The 16190-nt window shown below is 41.2% G+C and overlaps 2 protein-coding genes across 7 annotated transcripts in view; both read right to left on the bottom strand.

Annotated features, from left to right (window-relative positions):
• Positions 1–8991, bottom strand: part of lss (lanosterol synthase (2,3-oxidosqualene-lanosterol cyclase)) — a gene marked incomplete at its 3' end in the record, with an annotated part of 99001 nt that extends 90010 nt beyond the window's left edge. The window contains exons 1-2 of the mRNA XM_083784742.1: positions 8971–8991; positions 4157–4385 (exon numbers count right to left, since the gene is read on the bottom strand). Coding sequence (XP_083640868.1) covers positions 4157–4385; positions 8971–8987 — 246 coding nt within the window. The 5' untranslated portion in view covers positions 8988–8991. The remainder of the gene's footprint in view (positions 1–4156; positions 4386–8970) is intronic.
• A 3754-nt stretch (positions 8992–12745) lies between these two features.
• The window catches only part of LOC310872625 (glutaminase kidney isoform, mitochondrial), a 45833-nt gene continuing 42388 nt past the window's right edge, over positions 12746–16190 (bottom strand). For 3 of the 6 annotated variants that reach the window (XM_083784653.1, XM_083784654.1, XM_083784655.1), the window contains exon 18: positions 12746–16190. This exon is cut by the window's right edge and continues 44 nt beyond it. In XM_083784653.1, the coding sequence (XP_083640779.1) occupies positions 16084–16190 (107 nt within the window). In that variant the 3' untranslated portion in view covers positions 12746–16083. The other 3 variants (XR_014570411.1, XR_014570412.1, XR_014570413.1) reach the window with 3 other exon arrangements.

Genomic DNA, 16190 nt, shown 5'->3' with positions numbered 1-16190 from the left:
AGGAGAAAACAAGACTAAGTGTTGAGGAGAGGAGAAAACAAGACTAACTGTTGAGGAGAGGAGAAAACAAGACTAAGTGTTCAGGAGAGGAGAAAACAAGACTAAGTGTTGAGGAGCGGAGAAAACAAGACTAAGTGTTGAGGAGAGGAGAAAACAAGACCAAGTGTTCAGGAGAGGAGAAAACAAGACTAACTGTTGAGGAGAGGAGAAAACAAGACTAAGTGTTCAGGGAGGAGAAAACAAGACTAAGTGTTGAGGAGAGGAGAAAACAAGACTAAGTGTTCAGGAGAGGAGAAAACAAGACTAAGTGTTGAGGAGAGGAGAAAACAAGACTAAGTGCTGAGGAGAGGAGAAAACAAGACTAAGTGTTGAGGAGCGGAGAAAACAAGACTAAGGCCCTCATTTATCAACCGTGCGTACGCCAAAATATGGGCGCACGCCGAAATTACCGACATTTTCGGCATTTAACATTTCCGGCAAAGCTTGAAATTGAACTTGAGTAGGACAAATAGTCACGTCTGGTCGCGAGCTGGCGTACGCTGTTTTTCTGTTTTACACAAGCGGAGCAGCCTTGTCTGAACTGCTGAGAGGCTGTCACAGGCATCAAAACATATATGTATTCACTCCTAAAATGTTTATATAAAAGGTATGTATAATGTATATGGGCTACATGTAAAAAATAAATAAATAAAAATGTTAAGGAATACATGTGTCATATGAAATTAGTAGGAGATAAAATCGCGCAATTAAAAACAATGTTGCAAGAGATGCTTAAGCCATTTAAACAGTGTTTTGCATGAGCGCATACATGCGAGGATTTGGGCTGTCTGTGCTGAAATATTTCCATGACGGGACGTTGGAGAGTATAGGCTAGTGCAGCAGCTGCTGCAGCTCAGCTGCGGAGAGTCCCAACGTGCAGGTATAGCCTACTGTAGCCTAATCTACAGCATGAAGGCCGATGTCTTTCTTACGGTATGTGCAATAATGCAATATAATAAACCCGACGCGTCGCTCGAATGCCAAATGTACCGTGCCAGGCTCCCAGCGCAAGTGGGAACTGCATCGGAGATATAGGTATATTACCCAGCCAGCCCATGCACCAGCCACATGGCTGCACATTCATATAACAGTGACTAACGACTGCGAGGCAATCTAAATAGACTGGCGAACGTCGGAACGTGCATGGTCAGTTGGTCACGGACGGACCACTGTGATAGAGAGAGAGAGACAGACAGACAGACAGACAGACAGACAGACAGACAGGACAGGAGGAGAACCTGCAAAACAGCAGCGTGTGTGTGCCTATTTGTTATTTAATTATGGTTCACAGGTTCAGGTTTTCGTTCACTAATATATCTTGTTGTATATTAAATTAAAAATACTTTAATAATTTAATATACAACTAACAACACACAGTTAAAGTTGCAAATAGCGATATGTGCGTGCGTGCGTGCGGGGGGTGAGGGGGAAGCGAAGCGAGAGGAGAAACAGACAGCTTTATTTAATGTGTCATGTAGGTGCGTGCGTGCATGACAGCAAGGCAAGCGAGGTGAGAGGGAAACAGACAGGGATCCTGCATGAATTAAATAAAGTTGTAGGCCTACCCTGTGACAGGGTAGGCCTACAACTTTATTTAGTTGTCTGTTTCTCCTCTCGCTTCGCTTCCCTTGCTGCCCGCCTCACCCCCCGCACGCACGCTTTATTTAATTCATGCAGGTGTTCGTTCTTTATTTGTTTAACAACACACCAGTTAGTTGGGCTTGCAAGTTGCGTGTGCGTGCTGTGCGTGTGTATGAGAGAGGGGGGTGAGGCGAGCAGCAAGGCACGGGAGAAACCTATTTTTTCATGTAACCATGGTTTCAGGAAACGTACTGCCGTTGTTCATGTCGCAAAAACGAGGGCGAGGCTTGATTTCTTAGGGCGTGCCAGATGCGGGTGGGGGCCCGGGCTGTCAATCTCGCCTCAGGGCCCGTGGGAAACTCCAACCGCCACTGCTAGCAAAGGTTAACGTGAACTAACGATATGCTACGGCGTTGCATTTATACAACGTTACCCATTCTTTTCATTGACATCGGCGCTTTATTCTTTTTTATTTACAGCCGGTGCCCCCGTGGAACAACTCGGATGCAAGCTAGCTTAACTAGCCGGGATCAGTCCGACCACCCAGACCACGATATGTCAACATTCTGCCGTTTTGGAGCTCTTAAAAGCCGTGAAATAGCCTACTGTACCTACATAACGCTGTCGCTGCCTAACGGCTACTCGGTGCAGTGATAGCTGGTATGGTTTTATCATGACCAATGTTATGCTAGCTAATCCCCACAAGTTGCAAAAGTTACATAACTAATTAGCAATGGTGTTGTTTTTTTCCCCCAGGCAAACCAGCTATGGAACAGACTGCAAGCTGCTGTACAGCCTGTATATTGGATGGAGATGAATCACTATGGCATTTTCATTGTCCTAAATGTTGAATGAATTTGAAACATTGTCATTCATATCATATGCAGCATACCACGACTTGTCATAGGACATGATAGAAAATGACTCTGTTCTTTAATGATGTTAAAAACAATGAAAACAGTGACCACAGCCCCCTTCTTTCTATACTGTAAATTGTTTTGTGGATTTTCTGGGCATTTTCAGGGCACCAAAACCATCTGGGCACTAGGGACATGTGGGCACCAGGACAACTGGGCACTAGGGACATGTTGGCACCGGGACATGTGGGCACCAGGACAACTGGGCAGTTGTCCATGTGCACACATCTCCATAGTGCCCAGGTTTCCAGTTTGGGAAACACCAATCTGAGAATCCCATCGTCAAATATTCAGGAAAACAGCGCCTCCCCTAGGCAACAGTCTGTCTTGAGAGATTAGGGAAACACTGACTGTTCTACCTGCAAAGGTTTTTCAGAGGCAGATCTCACCAAGTCAAGTTTGACATGCAGAGGCTACTGACCCCAATTTAATTTATATCCCATTTATATCTGGGACCCCCCCTAAAAAAAAGGAAAAAAAGGGGTTTTTTTTGGGGGGGGGGTTTTCAATATGCCCCCCCTTGCCACATGCCCCTGTGCAGCTGCACATAGCGGCGGATGGTAGATCCGGCCCTGCCCAGAAGCCAATATTTTAGTTCAAAATGTTCGCTCTGAAAACTGAAATATATATTCAAAGATGTGCGCCTCATTTTCACGACTTTTCAAAAATAGCAGACCTACAAGCTTGTAGCGCTATGAGCTTGTAGATCTGCTATTTTTCAATAGCTAAAGTAGAACAGAATGCTTAAAACACCAAAAGGGGTTCCTGCCCAAAATGGGTGGGCAAAATGGGCATTGTGTTATACTTTAGCTATTGAAAATTAGCAGATCTATGCAAATCTTTGAATATATTTTCTTTCAGAGCGAATGTTTTTAACTAAAATCTTTGCTTCTGGGGGGGTCCCTGGAACAACACATTTTCAGATAGGATCGGGGGTCCAATAATTACATATATTTTTCTAGGGGTCCTTGACATGAAACTTTTGAGAACCACTGATATAGAAACATGAGGGTTTTTCATAAAACTGTCAGGATTTAGGATTTAGAAGACATTTTGTAGAATCGTCTACAATTCTGGGTTAACCAATTTCTGGTCGGGGACCCCCTTTTGGTGTTTCATTATGTTATACTTTAGAGATATTGAAAAATAGCAGATCTACAAGCTCATAGCGCGGCACCGAGTGCTGCACTACGAGCTTGTAGGTCTGCTATTTTTGAAAATTCGTGAAAATGTGACGCAAATCTTTGAATTATATATCTTTCAAAGCAAATGTTTTTAACACATAATTATCTTTTGTAGAATCGTCCTCAGGTCTAAATTGGTGTTAGCATCATGTCGTGCTTTAGCTATTGAAAAATAGCACATCTACAAGCTCATAGCGCGCCACCGAGTGGCGCGCTATGAGCTTATAGGTCTGCTATTTTTGAAAAATTGAAGAACGACTGACATTTTTTTAAATCTGATCTCAGGTCAGAATGGGTTAATCAGACCAGTGTGTGTGTGTCCAGTGGAAACCTCGTATGAATCTGATCTCAGGTCAGAATGGGTTAATCAGACCAGTGTGTGTCCAGTGGAAACCTCGCATGAATCTGATCTCAGGTCAGAATGGGTTAACTTACGGTGCCCAGTCCGACGGAGAAGGCCTCTAACATGCTCTGCTGGCCTCTGGGATGGACCCCAGGGCTCTGCTGGGGCTCCAGGCTGTCCTGGGGTCCCGGGGTCTCCTCAGGGGCCTCCTGGGGGTCCAGGTAGGTCCAGGTCTGTCGGCCCTCTTCGTTGCGGAGCCTCCATCGATGAAGGTCTGTGGCCGGTTCCGTTTTATACGGACCTCCTCTTCTACGAAGACACCTGTTATAACACACGGAATGTCCCTTTAATACACGGAATGTCCCTTTAATACGCAGACACCTGTTAATATACGGAATGTCCCTTTAATACGCAGACACCTGTTAATATACGGAATGTCCCTTTAATACACAGAATGTCCCTTTAATACACAGACCCCTGTTAATATACGGAATGTCCCTTTAATACGCAGACACCTGTTAATATACGGAATGTCCCTTTAATACGCAGACCCCTGTTAATATATGGAATGTCCCTTTAATACGCAGACACCTGTTACTATACGGAATGTCCCTTTAATAAGCAGACACCTGTTAATATACGGAATGTCTCTTTAATACGCAGACACCTGTTAATATACGGAATGTCCCTTTAATACGCAGACACCTGTTAATATACTGAATGTCCCTTTAATACGCAGACACCTGTTAATATACGGAATGTCCCTTTAATACGCAGACCCCTGTTAATATACGGAATGTCCCTTTAATATACAGACACCTTAATAAACATGGTCATGAATACTTTCTGCTTCCAGTCACTAGTTTAAAGTCTCATTTATCATGTCATAATATTCTTTTTGGAAAATTATGGTCCCATTTATTTAAAAAATGACCATAAAGTCGAGTATTTACCTCCCCGGTAATGTAAGTCGCTCTGGATCAAGAGCTTCTGCTAAATGCACACAGACAGAGACTCATTTACCCATTTAGACTCAAACACATTTATAAAGTGTCAGTAGCTGCTGTATACCAGTGGAGGGCGCTGTCGAACCATGAAATGTATTCTATAAATGACTATCTATTCATATATGAAGTCGTGTCTTGGCAAAACATGGCAAATTATTACTTTAATACTAAACACACTTAATAATAATAATAATAATAACTATATATATATTTAGTTTTTTATCCTTTATTTACCACGCAGACAGATGCACGCACACGCACGCAAACAAACACACACACACACACACACACACACACACACACACACACACACACACACACACACACACACACACACACACACACACACACACACACACATTTCGATTTCTTTACTTGAGTCCACATTTATAAAATACATTATCAAGGGCACAAATATTTTCTGTTGCTTCTGATATACCACGCACTCGAAACATCACGTGTCTCAGTGCTTGAGTCCAAACAAGCCCTAAATGTACAGAATATACAGTAGGCAACACATGAACTTATTCACAGCCAACATTGGTCACTTCAGTCTGTCATATTATATTACCAACACCGAAAGTAAATCATGGGTGCACGCACGCACACACCTGGGAGCTGACCAGCACAACCACAGTCTTATGCTGTTGGCCACTAAGCAGTTGGGGGTTCAGTGCCTTGCTCAAGGGCACTTCCGCGGTGTTGGGTGAGTGATGACCGATCAGTTCCCAAACCCAGATCTTTCCTTGCCCGTCCGGGGAATCAAACCGGCAACCTTTCGGCAACAAGGGGCGCTCTCCTCTAAACCCGCCCTTTGTTGTCATTGTTTTCATTCCATTGTCTTCATTTTGTCAAACAATAAGTTCTAAAAAAAAATGTTTTGTCTGTTTTCTCTGTTTTGTTTTGGTTGTTTTGCCTCGGTTTCAGCCGGTACTTTTTGATGTTTTGATGAATTGAACAAAGTGGACCCTCTTGTAAACCGTCGTCCACTCACAGTTGACAGTCTTTGTATTGAGTTGTTCTTGAAATGTACTGTAATTCTATAAACTGTTAATAAATGCTTCAATCAAAGTAGCCTACACCTTATAATGTAAACACAACAATGACAACATACACCTTTTAACCCACCCCCTGCCTGGAACGCAAGTAACGCAAATAAATTAAATTCCCCGTGCGTGCCACGAACGCATTTTGCGTTCTATTGGGGTCCCCCCGTTATATGAAAATGTCATCTCTTACGTGCACATCAATGTTACCCCCGAACCTCTATCTTTAAAGACGTGGCCACAGCACGAAAAACAAAAACACCATGCACAAATTAATGAGTAACCTATTGAATCCGAGTCAAAACAAGCTAAGACAACACTGACAGCCGCAACCGCAGAGAGAAAGAGACGTGGCCGGCTCCCGGCACACACACACACACACACACACACAGTCACACACACACTGTGCTGTGTCAGAGAGACGAAACACGTTGCCCAGGCATGTGCGCGCACACACACACACACACACACACACACACACACACACACACACACACACGGCTCGCCTCTCACCGAGTTGTGTCTCAAAGAAAATCGCACTCGCACCATGGTGATCTCAGCTCTGCGCAGTATACACGCGCACACACACACACACACACACACACACACACACACACACACACAGAAGCACAGCCCCCACTCCACACTCCCAACAAAGCGAACGCGTGGTGTCATATTTCAAGTGGACGGTCCTAAAAATGCTGCTGGATAAGATTGAGGTCCCCCCCCCCCAAGCACACACACACACACACACACACACACACAGGAGGTGTGAGCGAGCAAAGAAAGTGACAAAAAATGTCCCTGATTGCCTCCATCGGTGTCAGTTGAACAACAGAAGCAATGTTTCCTTACCTGAAAAACGTCTCGGAAAACGACTATCCATGTGAAAATGCAAATCAAAACTTTTTTCCCTCGTCCAAGATTGATCCGAAGCCATCCCATGTCCACTGTCCACGTGCAAAATGCATATAAAACTTATTTCCCTCATTGTCAATCCAACGATCTCAGAATAAAAGTATACAAATTCTCGCATTTATTTGCGTGCATGCATGCGCGTCCTGCCCTGAGTCCATCTCCACTCTCCAGCGAGTCTATCAGACTGATAATCCAATCCATGCAACCAGATCCACCGTGCACAAACAATGCACGTATTTCCTCTGTACACCGTGCACAATGCAAATAAAACCCTCGATATTGTCCAATTTGTCATCAAACGATTGATCAGAATAAAACTTTCTGCTTTTCATGCAATCCTGTCTTCATCCCTGCCTCTTCATCGAGTCTAGGGGTCTGGGGTCTAGAGGTTCACCAACAAGCTATCCGATTGGTTAAACCTTTCCAACAATGGCATGGTAGCCGGGCAACCGGCAGCATGTCCGGTGTTGCCAGGCCTTGTGATAGAAACAAGCAACAAGGTTCATGAAATAATGCACATAACATACAATCAAATGGCTTTATTGGCATTAGAAACGTAAATATTATATAATGTAAGTAACCAATAACCAAAGGAAGTGATTCAAAGTTGTATTATGTTTCTAAATTAGTATTACGATTCCATTGTTTACATACTTTTGACGATTGCGATTGGACGGGGGTTGCCAGGGCTTGTGAGTGAAACAAGCAACCAGGTTCATGAAATATTGCACAGTGTTCTAGACGTCTTTTATAAGTCTTTTAGACGTCTCGCGCACGTGTTGGTGCGCGTTCCATCTGTAAGTGTGTGAGAGTCCATGCTCAATGTGACTGTGTGTTGTACTACACCGCCATCTCATGGCCACAGTGCCACAGTGCAATGACATGAGTGCACCACCATGGTGTGGCCATGAGATGGCAGTGTATTACATGCAATACAGAGTATAATTCAAATCAGCTATTTGAAAATAGCAGATCTACAAGCTCACAGCGCGTCTGACGTGTTGTGAAAAGAGAACCCCTTTAGGTTTTTTTTTTTTATTATTTTATTTTTTTTCTTTATTTTATTTTCAATTTTTTTCAATTTTTTTTTCAATTTTTTTTCATATTTTTTTTCATATATTTTTTTTTTTATTATTTTAATTTTTTTTAATTTATTTTTTTTCCTTTCAATTTTTTTCATTTTTTTTTTTTTTTTTCCTTTTTTTTTTTTTATTATTATTATTTTTTTTTACCATGCTGCATTCAGAGCCTCACATGTACATAGTGGAACATAATGGAATAGTGTTCTTTTTTCCACATTAAAGTAAACAAACGTATCTTTAATTTGATATATGGCTTGAATATGTGGCCATAGTAGAAATTCTGAAATTCAGTTAGAAGCTAACTGAATCTTCAGATCGCTATAACTAAAAATACTGGATTTCGGACTGTGTACCACCATTTATTCAAGTGTTGATATCTACATAACAGAACATAGTTATGGACTCAGTTTATTTTTTCCATGAAAGCAGACATGACAATCCTCCTTTTGAAATATTCCGTGTCATTGGAGCCCCACCAGAGATTATTCTATACATTTCTAAAAGTAGGGGATTTAACATTGGCAGGACCAATTGGCATTATAAAGACAGCCTGGCGGGAAATGTGTTAATGTAAACAGCCGAAGTATTTCACCATAAACTGAAATCAAACAGGTATAATGTAAACACAACAAAGTATTTCACCATGAACTGTAATTAAACTGGGTTATTAATATAACTGTAAAGTTACCTGTTACACCTGATAGCTATTATTATAAAATATAGATTCATTTATCAATTCAAGTCTTTTGTTTTCTTCTCACTAAAACCACGACATTAAGGACATTTAACCACGGCCTAAATAAATACAATGTATAACATTATAAATAAACGTTATTAATGTAATTAAACTCACGTTCCTTCTGTTGTCATTGTTGATACAAAACTCACTGAATGAATTCTGAACTCCGTGTGTCCACAGTACGAGGCCCCGCCCCCTGCCGCGTTGCATCTCGGGGTGTTGTAGTTCTTATCGACGAGCTGGAGCGCCGTGGCTCCGCCGTAGAGTTACACGCGAAAGACTACATTTCCCGTGGGTCACCGCGGCGGTGCCTTCCGATGGAGAGACGATGAGCCCAGCATCGGCTCGTCCAATCACGGCACCGAAGGGGCCACGGGAGTGGGCGTGTCTGAAGAGTTGCCGTCCAATGAACGGGCGGGACGTTGCGTGGTAAAAATAATAATAAGCTGCGACGCGCTGTGAGCTTGTAGATCTGCTATTATTGACCCTTATAACAAGACTAAGACAAACATGAATAAGAATAACTAAATAAATAACTGTTGTATAATATATTATATATGAATAACTAAATAAATAACTATTATATAATATATGACATAGTATAGGCCTATATGAATAACTAACTCAAACTGACTCGTGTCAGGAGGAAAAATAGCTTATATTGTTGTTTTTTCCCCTTATGATGAATTCCTGTTCTGTTCTTTAACTATTATAGAAGTGTCTATTTGTATGTCTCTAAATGTTTTGATGAATTGAACAAGGTGGACCCTGTTGTAAACAAGTGTAATGCTTAATTGGGTCGTCCACTCTCAGTTAACAGTCTTTGTATTGAGTTTGTGCTTGAAATGTAGTGTAATTCTGCAAACTGTTAATACATATTTCAATCAATCAATCAATCAATCAATCAATCAATCAATCTACAAACTGTCAAACAAAGCGACCTGTGTGTAGTAGGCCTGTTGTTGCTGATGTTGTCCACTTGAGGGCGACAAACACCGACCGTAGAATAAAAACGGACATCCTAATAACTATGGTTGAAATCAAATCAACTGTCTGACCGGTCTGTTACCGGAGTGATTATGTTTACTTAATGGATATTGTAATCTTGTAAATATTACTAGTATGTATTCCTTCTTTGTACTTGATTGGGTTTTTTAAACTAAAGTTTAACTGTTAAAACTGCTCTCAAACCGCACCTATACAGACTCCCCCGTAAAACCTGAACATATGTCTATTTGTACGTCTCTAAATGTTATGATGAATTGAACAAGGTGGACCCTCTTGTAAACAAGCTCAATGCTGTTATGGTGTTGTCCACTCACAGTTATTTCTATTGAGTTGTGCTTGAAATGTACTGTAATTCTGCAAACTGTTAATACTTCAATCAATCAATCAATCAATCAATCAATCAATCAAAATGTATTTTTCTAAAGGTCTCCTGTGGACAGGTGGTGAAAATCAGCACATGTGCTAAAACTCACTGTAAACAAATTAACAATTAACTCATTGTAAACAAACATCTACAAACTGTACAACAATGAGAAATGTGTTTGTTTTGTCCACACCAGTGTTGTTTTTGGCAGCAAATTTCTATTTTAATTTTAGTCGTAGTCTCTTGAATAGTTTTCACTTAGTTTTAGTCACATTTTAGTCCCCTAGTTTTACATTTAAGTCGACTAAATCAACTGTATATGTAGTCGACTAAAATCCTATGACATTTAGTCGACTAAATATACAGTTGATTTAGTCGATTTCAATGTATTTTGGCGAGCCTTGATGCAGTGTTTTCCAGAAAGAAGGCGTGCGTGCGTGTCAGTGTGCGCGTGCGTGCGTGTGTGTGCGTAAATAAGAACACAGTGATTTGACAGTCATACTGTATTGTTGACATTCTTACTGTATTGTTTACATTTTGTATTGTTTATATTTTGTATTGTTTACATTTTGTATTGTTTACATTCAGACAACAAACACTATTGTTCATACATTCTGTTTGTTCAACACATTGGTATAGCACCCCCTATGGGGCTATAGGGGTACAGTGCCTAACTCTATGTTTTAAGCTTTGGGTACAAATAGCTTTTGACTAATTAACTAGTTCAGTGGGTCCCACACACATTGACACTCATTAGCCCCGCCCCCACGGACCCCCATTTGAAGAGATATTCCAGGGACCCCCCATTTGAAGAGATATTCCAGGGACCCCCCATTTGAAGAGATATTCCAGGGACCCCCCATTTGAAGAGATATTCCAGGGACCCCCATTTGAAGAGATATAAGAGAAGATTTGTACGGCTCTAGCAGTGATTCTCAACCCGTTTAATTTCAAGGGCCCCCAAGTGGACCCATAAGGGACCATTAATTTTGGTTCCATTTGTACACTCTCAGAGTTACAGACCCATAAGGGTCCATTTGGTTCCATTTGTACACTCTCAGAGTTACAGACCTATAAGGGACCATTTGGTTCCATTTGTACACTCTCAGAGTTACAGACCCATAAGGGTCCATTTGGTCCCTAACTATTATTTAGGTGGGGACCCCCTGGAACTCCCTCAAGGACCCCCTGAACACCCTGGAACTCCCTTAAGGACTCCCTGGAACTCCCTCAAGGACCCCTGGGGGTCCCTGGACCCCTGGAACTCCCTCAAGGACCCCTGGGGGTCCCCGGACCCCACGTTGGGAACCACTGAACTAATTAACATGTTTACATTCACTACAGCTCTGGTTCTTATTGCGCCCCCTATAGGCTGTACAATAAATAGCATCAACATCAGATCTACAAGCTCTCGATGCGTTGTGAGATACATCATGGGTTTTCACTATTTTTATTTTTAGGGGGGGGAAGTTTTGGAAATTAAAATGTAACTTTTTTGATTTTTTTAATTTGGCGTTTACTGTAAATACAGATTGTTTTGTGTTAATCTGTAATTAATCAAATCTTAAAAAAAAAAGAAAAATACAATTTGATTCAGATCTGATTTTGGACTCCTGGGCAAAAAGAAGGCACAACTTTATGATTGGATCAGACTAAACGATGCATGATGTCATAATGATATACATGATGTCATAATGATATACATGATGTCATAATGTGCTTAGAAGCAAATTAACAACATCTCATTCATTAAAAAAATAAAAAAATAAACTTTGGTCAAATTAAATCTGGAATCCATCCAGACATTTTGGGGGATTAAAAAATTAAAAATAAACAACCAAAATAATAAGTTGTACAACAACTAACCCTAACCATGATAAAACAATAAATTGTACTGTCTGCCAATCTTCAATGCAAGATTATGTAACTATTCATAAATGAATGAATGAATGGATGAATGAATGGATGAATGCATGCATGAATGAATGTATGAATGAATGACTTAATGAATGAATGAATGGATGACTTAATGAATGAATGAATGAATGGTTGAATGACTGGATGAATGGATGGTTGAATGAATGAATGGATGAATGGATGGATGAATGGGTGAATGAATGGTTGAATGAATGAATGAACGAATGAATGGTTGAATGGATTAGCCTGAGCTAACGTGTTAGGTTTCTGGTCTAGAGGGGCGGGTCGCGCCCTGATTGGATCTCATCGATCTGTCCGTCACCCCCGGCCCCTCCTCTCCCCCCTAGTGCAGCGCTACGTCACATCATTTGGAGCGACGCCCACCCGGAAGGGTTGACTCCCACTTTTAGACCAGAGCGGCCAATGCGTTCCTCCAGGCGATGAATGAATGTATGGATGAATGACTGGATGAATGAATGAATGCTGGTTCATTGGAGGCTGGGTCAAATATAACATTTAAAGATTACTTATACTAATATTTATATATAATATAATATTTAACAACATTTCCCCCATTCAACTCAAACGAGTTATTTTACGACAACAAAACAATAATAAACACCAATAACAATATTTCACACACCAATAACTATATTATATTAATAATATGATATTAATATAATACACACACCACACCACACTGCATATTATGGACATGAAAGATGACTCGTACTATTACAGTCAAATATATGGACTAACAACATGACTATAAAATATATTTACTAACAACATGACTGCTATAAAATATACTGACTAACATGACTACTATATAGTAAAATATATTCATTACATTCACCTATTATAACTATACCGGTATATGATTATAATTATATGGTCTACATTATAATTATTTTATAATGATGTTTTACGAGTTCCACATAGAGCTGGCATCCTTTTAGACTAGAGTATTAACTAAAGGGACCCTAAACTCTGAGAGTGTAACACATGGAACCAAATGGACCCTTACGGGTCTGTGACTCTGAGAGTGTAACACATGGAATGTCTATAGCCTGCGTGTGCGTCCCATAGTGGTGGATTCTGGGTAATGTAGTCTATAACCTGCGTGTGCGTCCCATAGTGGTGGATTCTGGGTATTGTAGTGTGTTAATTGCATCCCAACAACACTGTTTATATTCATTATATTCCAAAAATACATTGAACATCTCTAGCTGCTCATGATGTCATCATGATGTCATCGTGATGTCATCATGATGTCACACATAACTGCTCTACCTCCGATGTACATCAATAAACAATTCACAGCTCGTGGTGCGTTCAGGTGAAACCATGCAAAAACGCATCACCGCATCATAGTGGTGTGTTCAGGTGAAACCATGCAAAAACGCATCACTGCGTCGCTGGCTTCCATTGACAATGAATGGTAGACTGCATCTTTTCATCTGAACGTGCGCACGCAACGTTACATTATCTGCTGTCGGGAGGAAACCAGCTAACTCCACAATGTTCATTTTTCAGGAAATGGAAATGAAGAAAACCTCATATTTTGAAAAGAAAGCAATACTAATGCTGTATATAATTAATACTGCCTCATCAGAGATGGAGTTAGCTGCTTTATAGCAGACTGTTTGAGAGGGGGAGAGGTGGTGGAGTTAGCTGCTTTATAGCAGACAGTTTGAGAGGGGTAGAGGTGGTGGAGTTAGCTGCTTTATAGCAGACAGTTTGAGAGGGGGAGAGGTGGTGGAGTTAGCTGCTTTATAGCAGACAGTTTGAGAGGGGAGAGGTGGTGGAGTTAGCTGCTTTATAGCAGACAGTTTGAGAGGTGGTGGAGTTAGCTGCTTTATAGCAGACAGTTTGAGAGGGGGAGAGGTAGTGGAGTTAGCTGCTTTATAGCAGACAGTTTGAGGGTCCAATGGAGTTAAGAGGTTTTTGTCCGATGTGTTTTCTACTACTTTCCATTGGTTCAATATTGTTTTAACCAACACACAGACATAAAGGGTGTTCAATAGCACTGATTTATGCAAAACAAAACATGGAGTTAGGTGGTTTCCTCCCGACAGCAACAATTTATAGCATCTAAAAAAAACAACGTCTATAAAATGAATGAATCAGCAGCAATGTTACAGCCTGAGTGCAAAGCATGCTGGGAGATTTATCCCAGTCTACAACAAAACGAAGCAGAGCGAGATTGACCCCAAGTTGACCCCAGAGCTTGACCCCAGAGGTAACCTAATCCTGAATTAAACCCAAACTAAACCCTAAACGTTAGGATTCTAAACCCTAAACGTTAGGGTTCTAAACCCTAAATGATAGGGTTCTAAACCCTAAACGATAGGGTTCTAAACCCTAAACTATAGGGTCCTAAACCCTTCCAACCCCATGAAGGGTTAAACCTAGAAGTGAAGCCGTCTGGCTTAGCATGTTAGCATGACAACTTAGTTAGAATGGTGGTCTATCTATCGGAATCAAACAGTTAGTATGTTAGCATGACAACTTAGCATGTTAGCATAATAACTTAGCATGGTGGTCTATATATTGGAAAAAAACTGTTAGCATGTTAGCATGACAACTTAGTTAGCATGGTGGTCTATCTATCGGAAACAAACAGTTAGCATGTTAGCATAACAACTTAGTTAGCATGGTGGTCTATCTATCGGAAACAAACAGTTAGCATGTTAGCATAACAACTTAGCATGGTGGTCCACAGACTGCAGCATTACGGGGAGGAACAACGGCGCCCCCTACAGCATGGAGGGGGAATAACTCTGAAAGGGAACAACAGCTCCCCCTGGTGGCTACAGTCACAGAGGGAGCAACCATATATATATATAAGAAAGCTAGATGGCTCACCCGCACTCTGGCCAATGGAGAGCGACGTTGCTACGTGGCGGCCATCTTACCTTGGGGCAGCATAACATTGTGTCTATGGGGCTGTACTTTTAAATAACCACTCATAACATTGTGTTTATGGGGCATGTACTTTTAAATAACCACTCATAACATTGTGTCTATGAGGCATGTACTTTTAAATAACCACTCATAACATTGTGTCTATGGGGCATGTACTTTTAAATAACCACTCATAACATTCTGTATATGGGGCATGTACTTTTAAATAACCACTCATAACATTGTGTCTATGGGGCATGTACTTTTAAATAACCACTCATAACATTGTGTCTATGGGGCATGTACTTTTAAATAACCACTCATAACATTGTGTCTATGGGGCATGTACTTTTAAATAACCACTCATAACATTGTCTATGGGGCATGTACTTTTAAATAACCACTCATAACATTGTGTCTATGGGGCATGTACTTTTAAATAACCACTCATAACATTGTGTCTATGGGGCGTGTACTTTTAAATAACCACTCATAACATTGTGTCTATGGGGCATGTACTTTTAAATAACCACTCATAACATTGTGTCTATGGGGCATGTACTTTTAAATAACCACTCATAACATTGTGAATATGGGACATGTACTTTATAAATAACCACTCATAACATTGTGTCTATGGGGCATGTACTTTTAAATAACCACTCATAACATTGTAATAAACCGTTACAATAACGTTTGTAATAAACCAACACGTTTTGTAAATCCGTCAAGATTTGAGACTGTTTTAGTTTGAGCTGCCGTTGGACATACTGTACTGTACTGTACTGTGCTGCGCTGCGCTGCGCTGCACTGCACTGCACTGCACTGCACTGCACTGCACTGCACTGCACTGTACTGTACTGTACTGTACTGTACTGTACTGCACTGCACTGTACTGTACTGTAGCCCCGAGGCAAGATGGCCGCCGTGTGAACTACGTCAGAGACTCCGCCTTGAGCCATCTAGCCTTTATATATAATGTCTATGGAAGCAACAACAACAACAACAACAACAACACCGCCCCCTGGAGGCTACAGCAGGCCATCCAGGTTCTTCTCCGCCGTCTCCTTGGCCTCGTCGGAACTCTTGGGGGGGCGGGGCTGGTTGTCGTAGTCCTGCAGGATCTTGACGACCTCGT

The sequence above is a fragment of the Protomyctophum parallelum genome, assembly GCF_964188405.1.
Source record: "Protomyctophum parallelum genome assembly, chromosome: 15".
NCBI lineage: Eukaryota > Metazoa > Chordata > Actinopteri > Myctophiformes > Myctophidae > Protomyctophum > Protomyctophum parallelum.
This window is presented reverse-complemented; position numbering and strand designations above follow the sequence as displayed.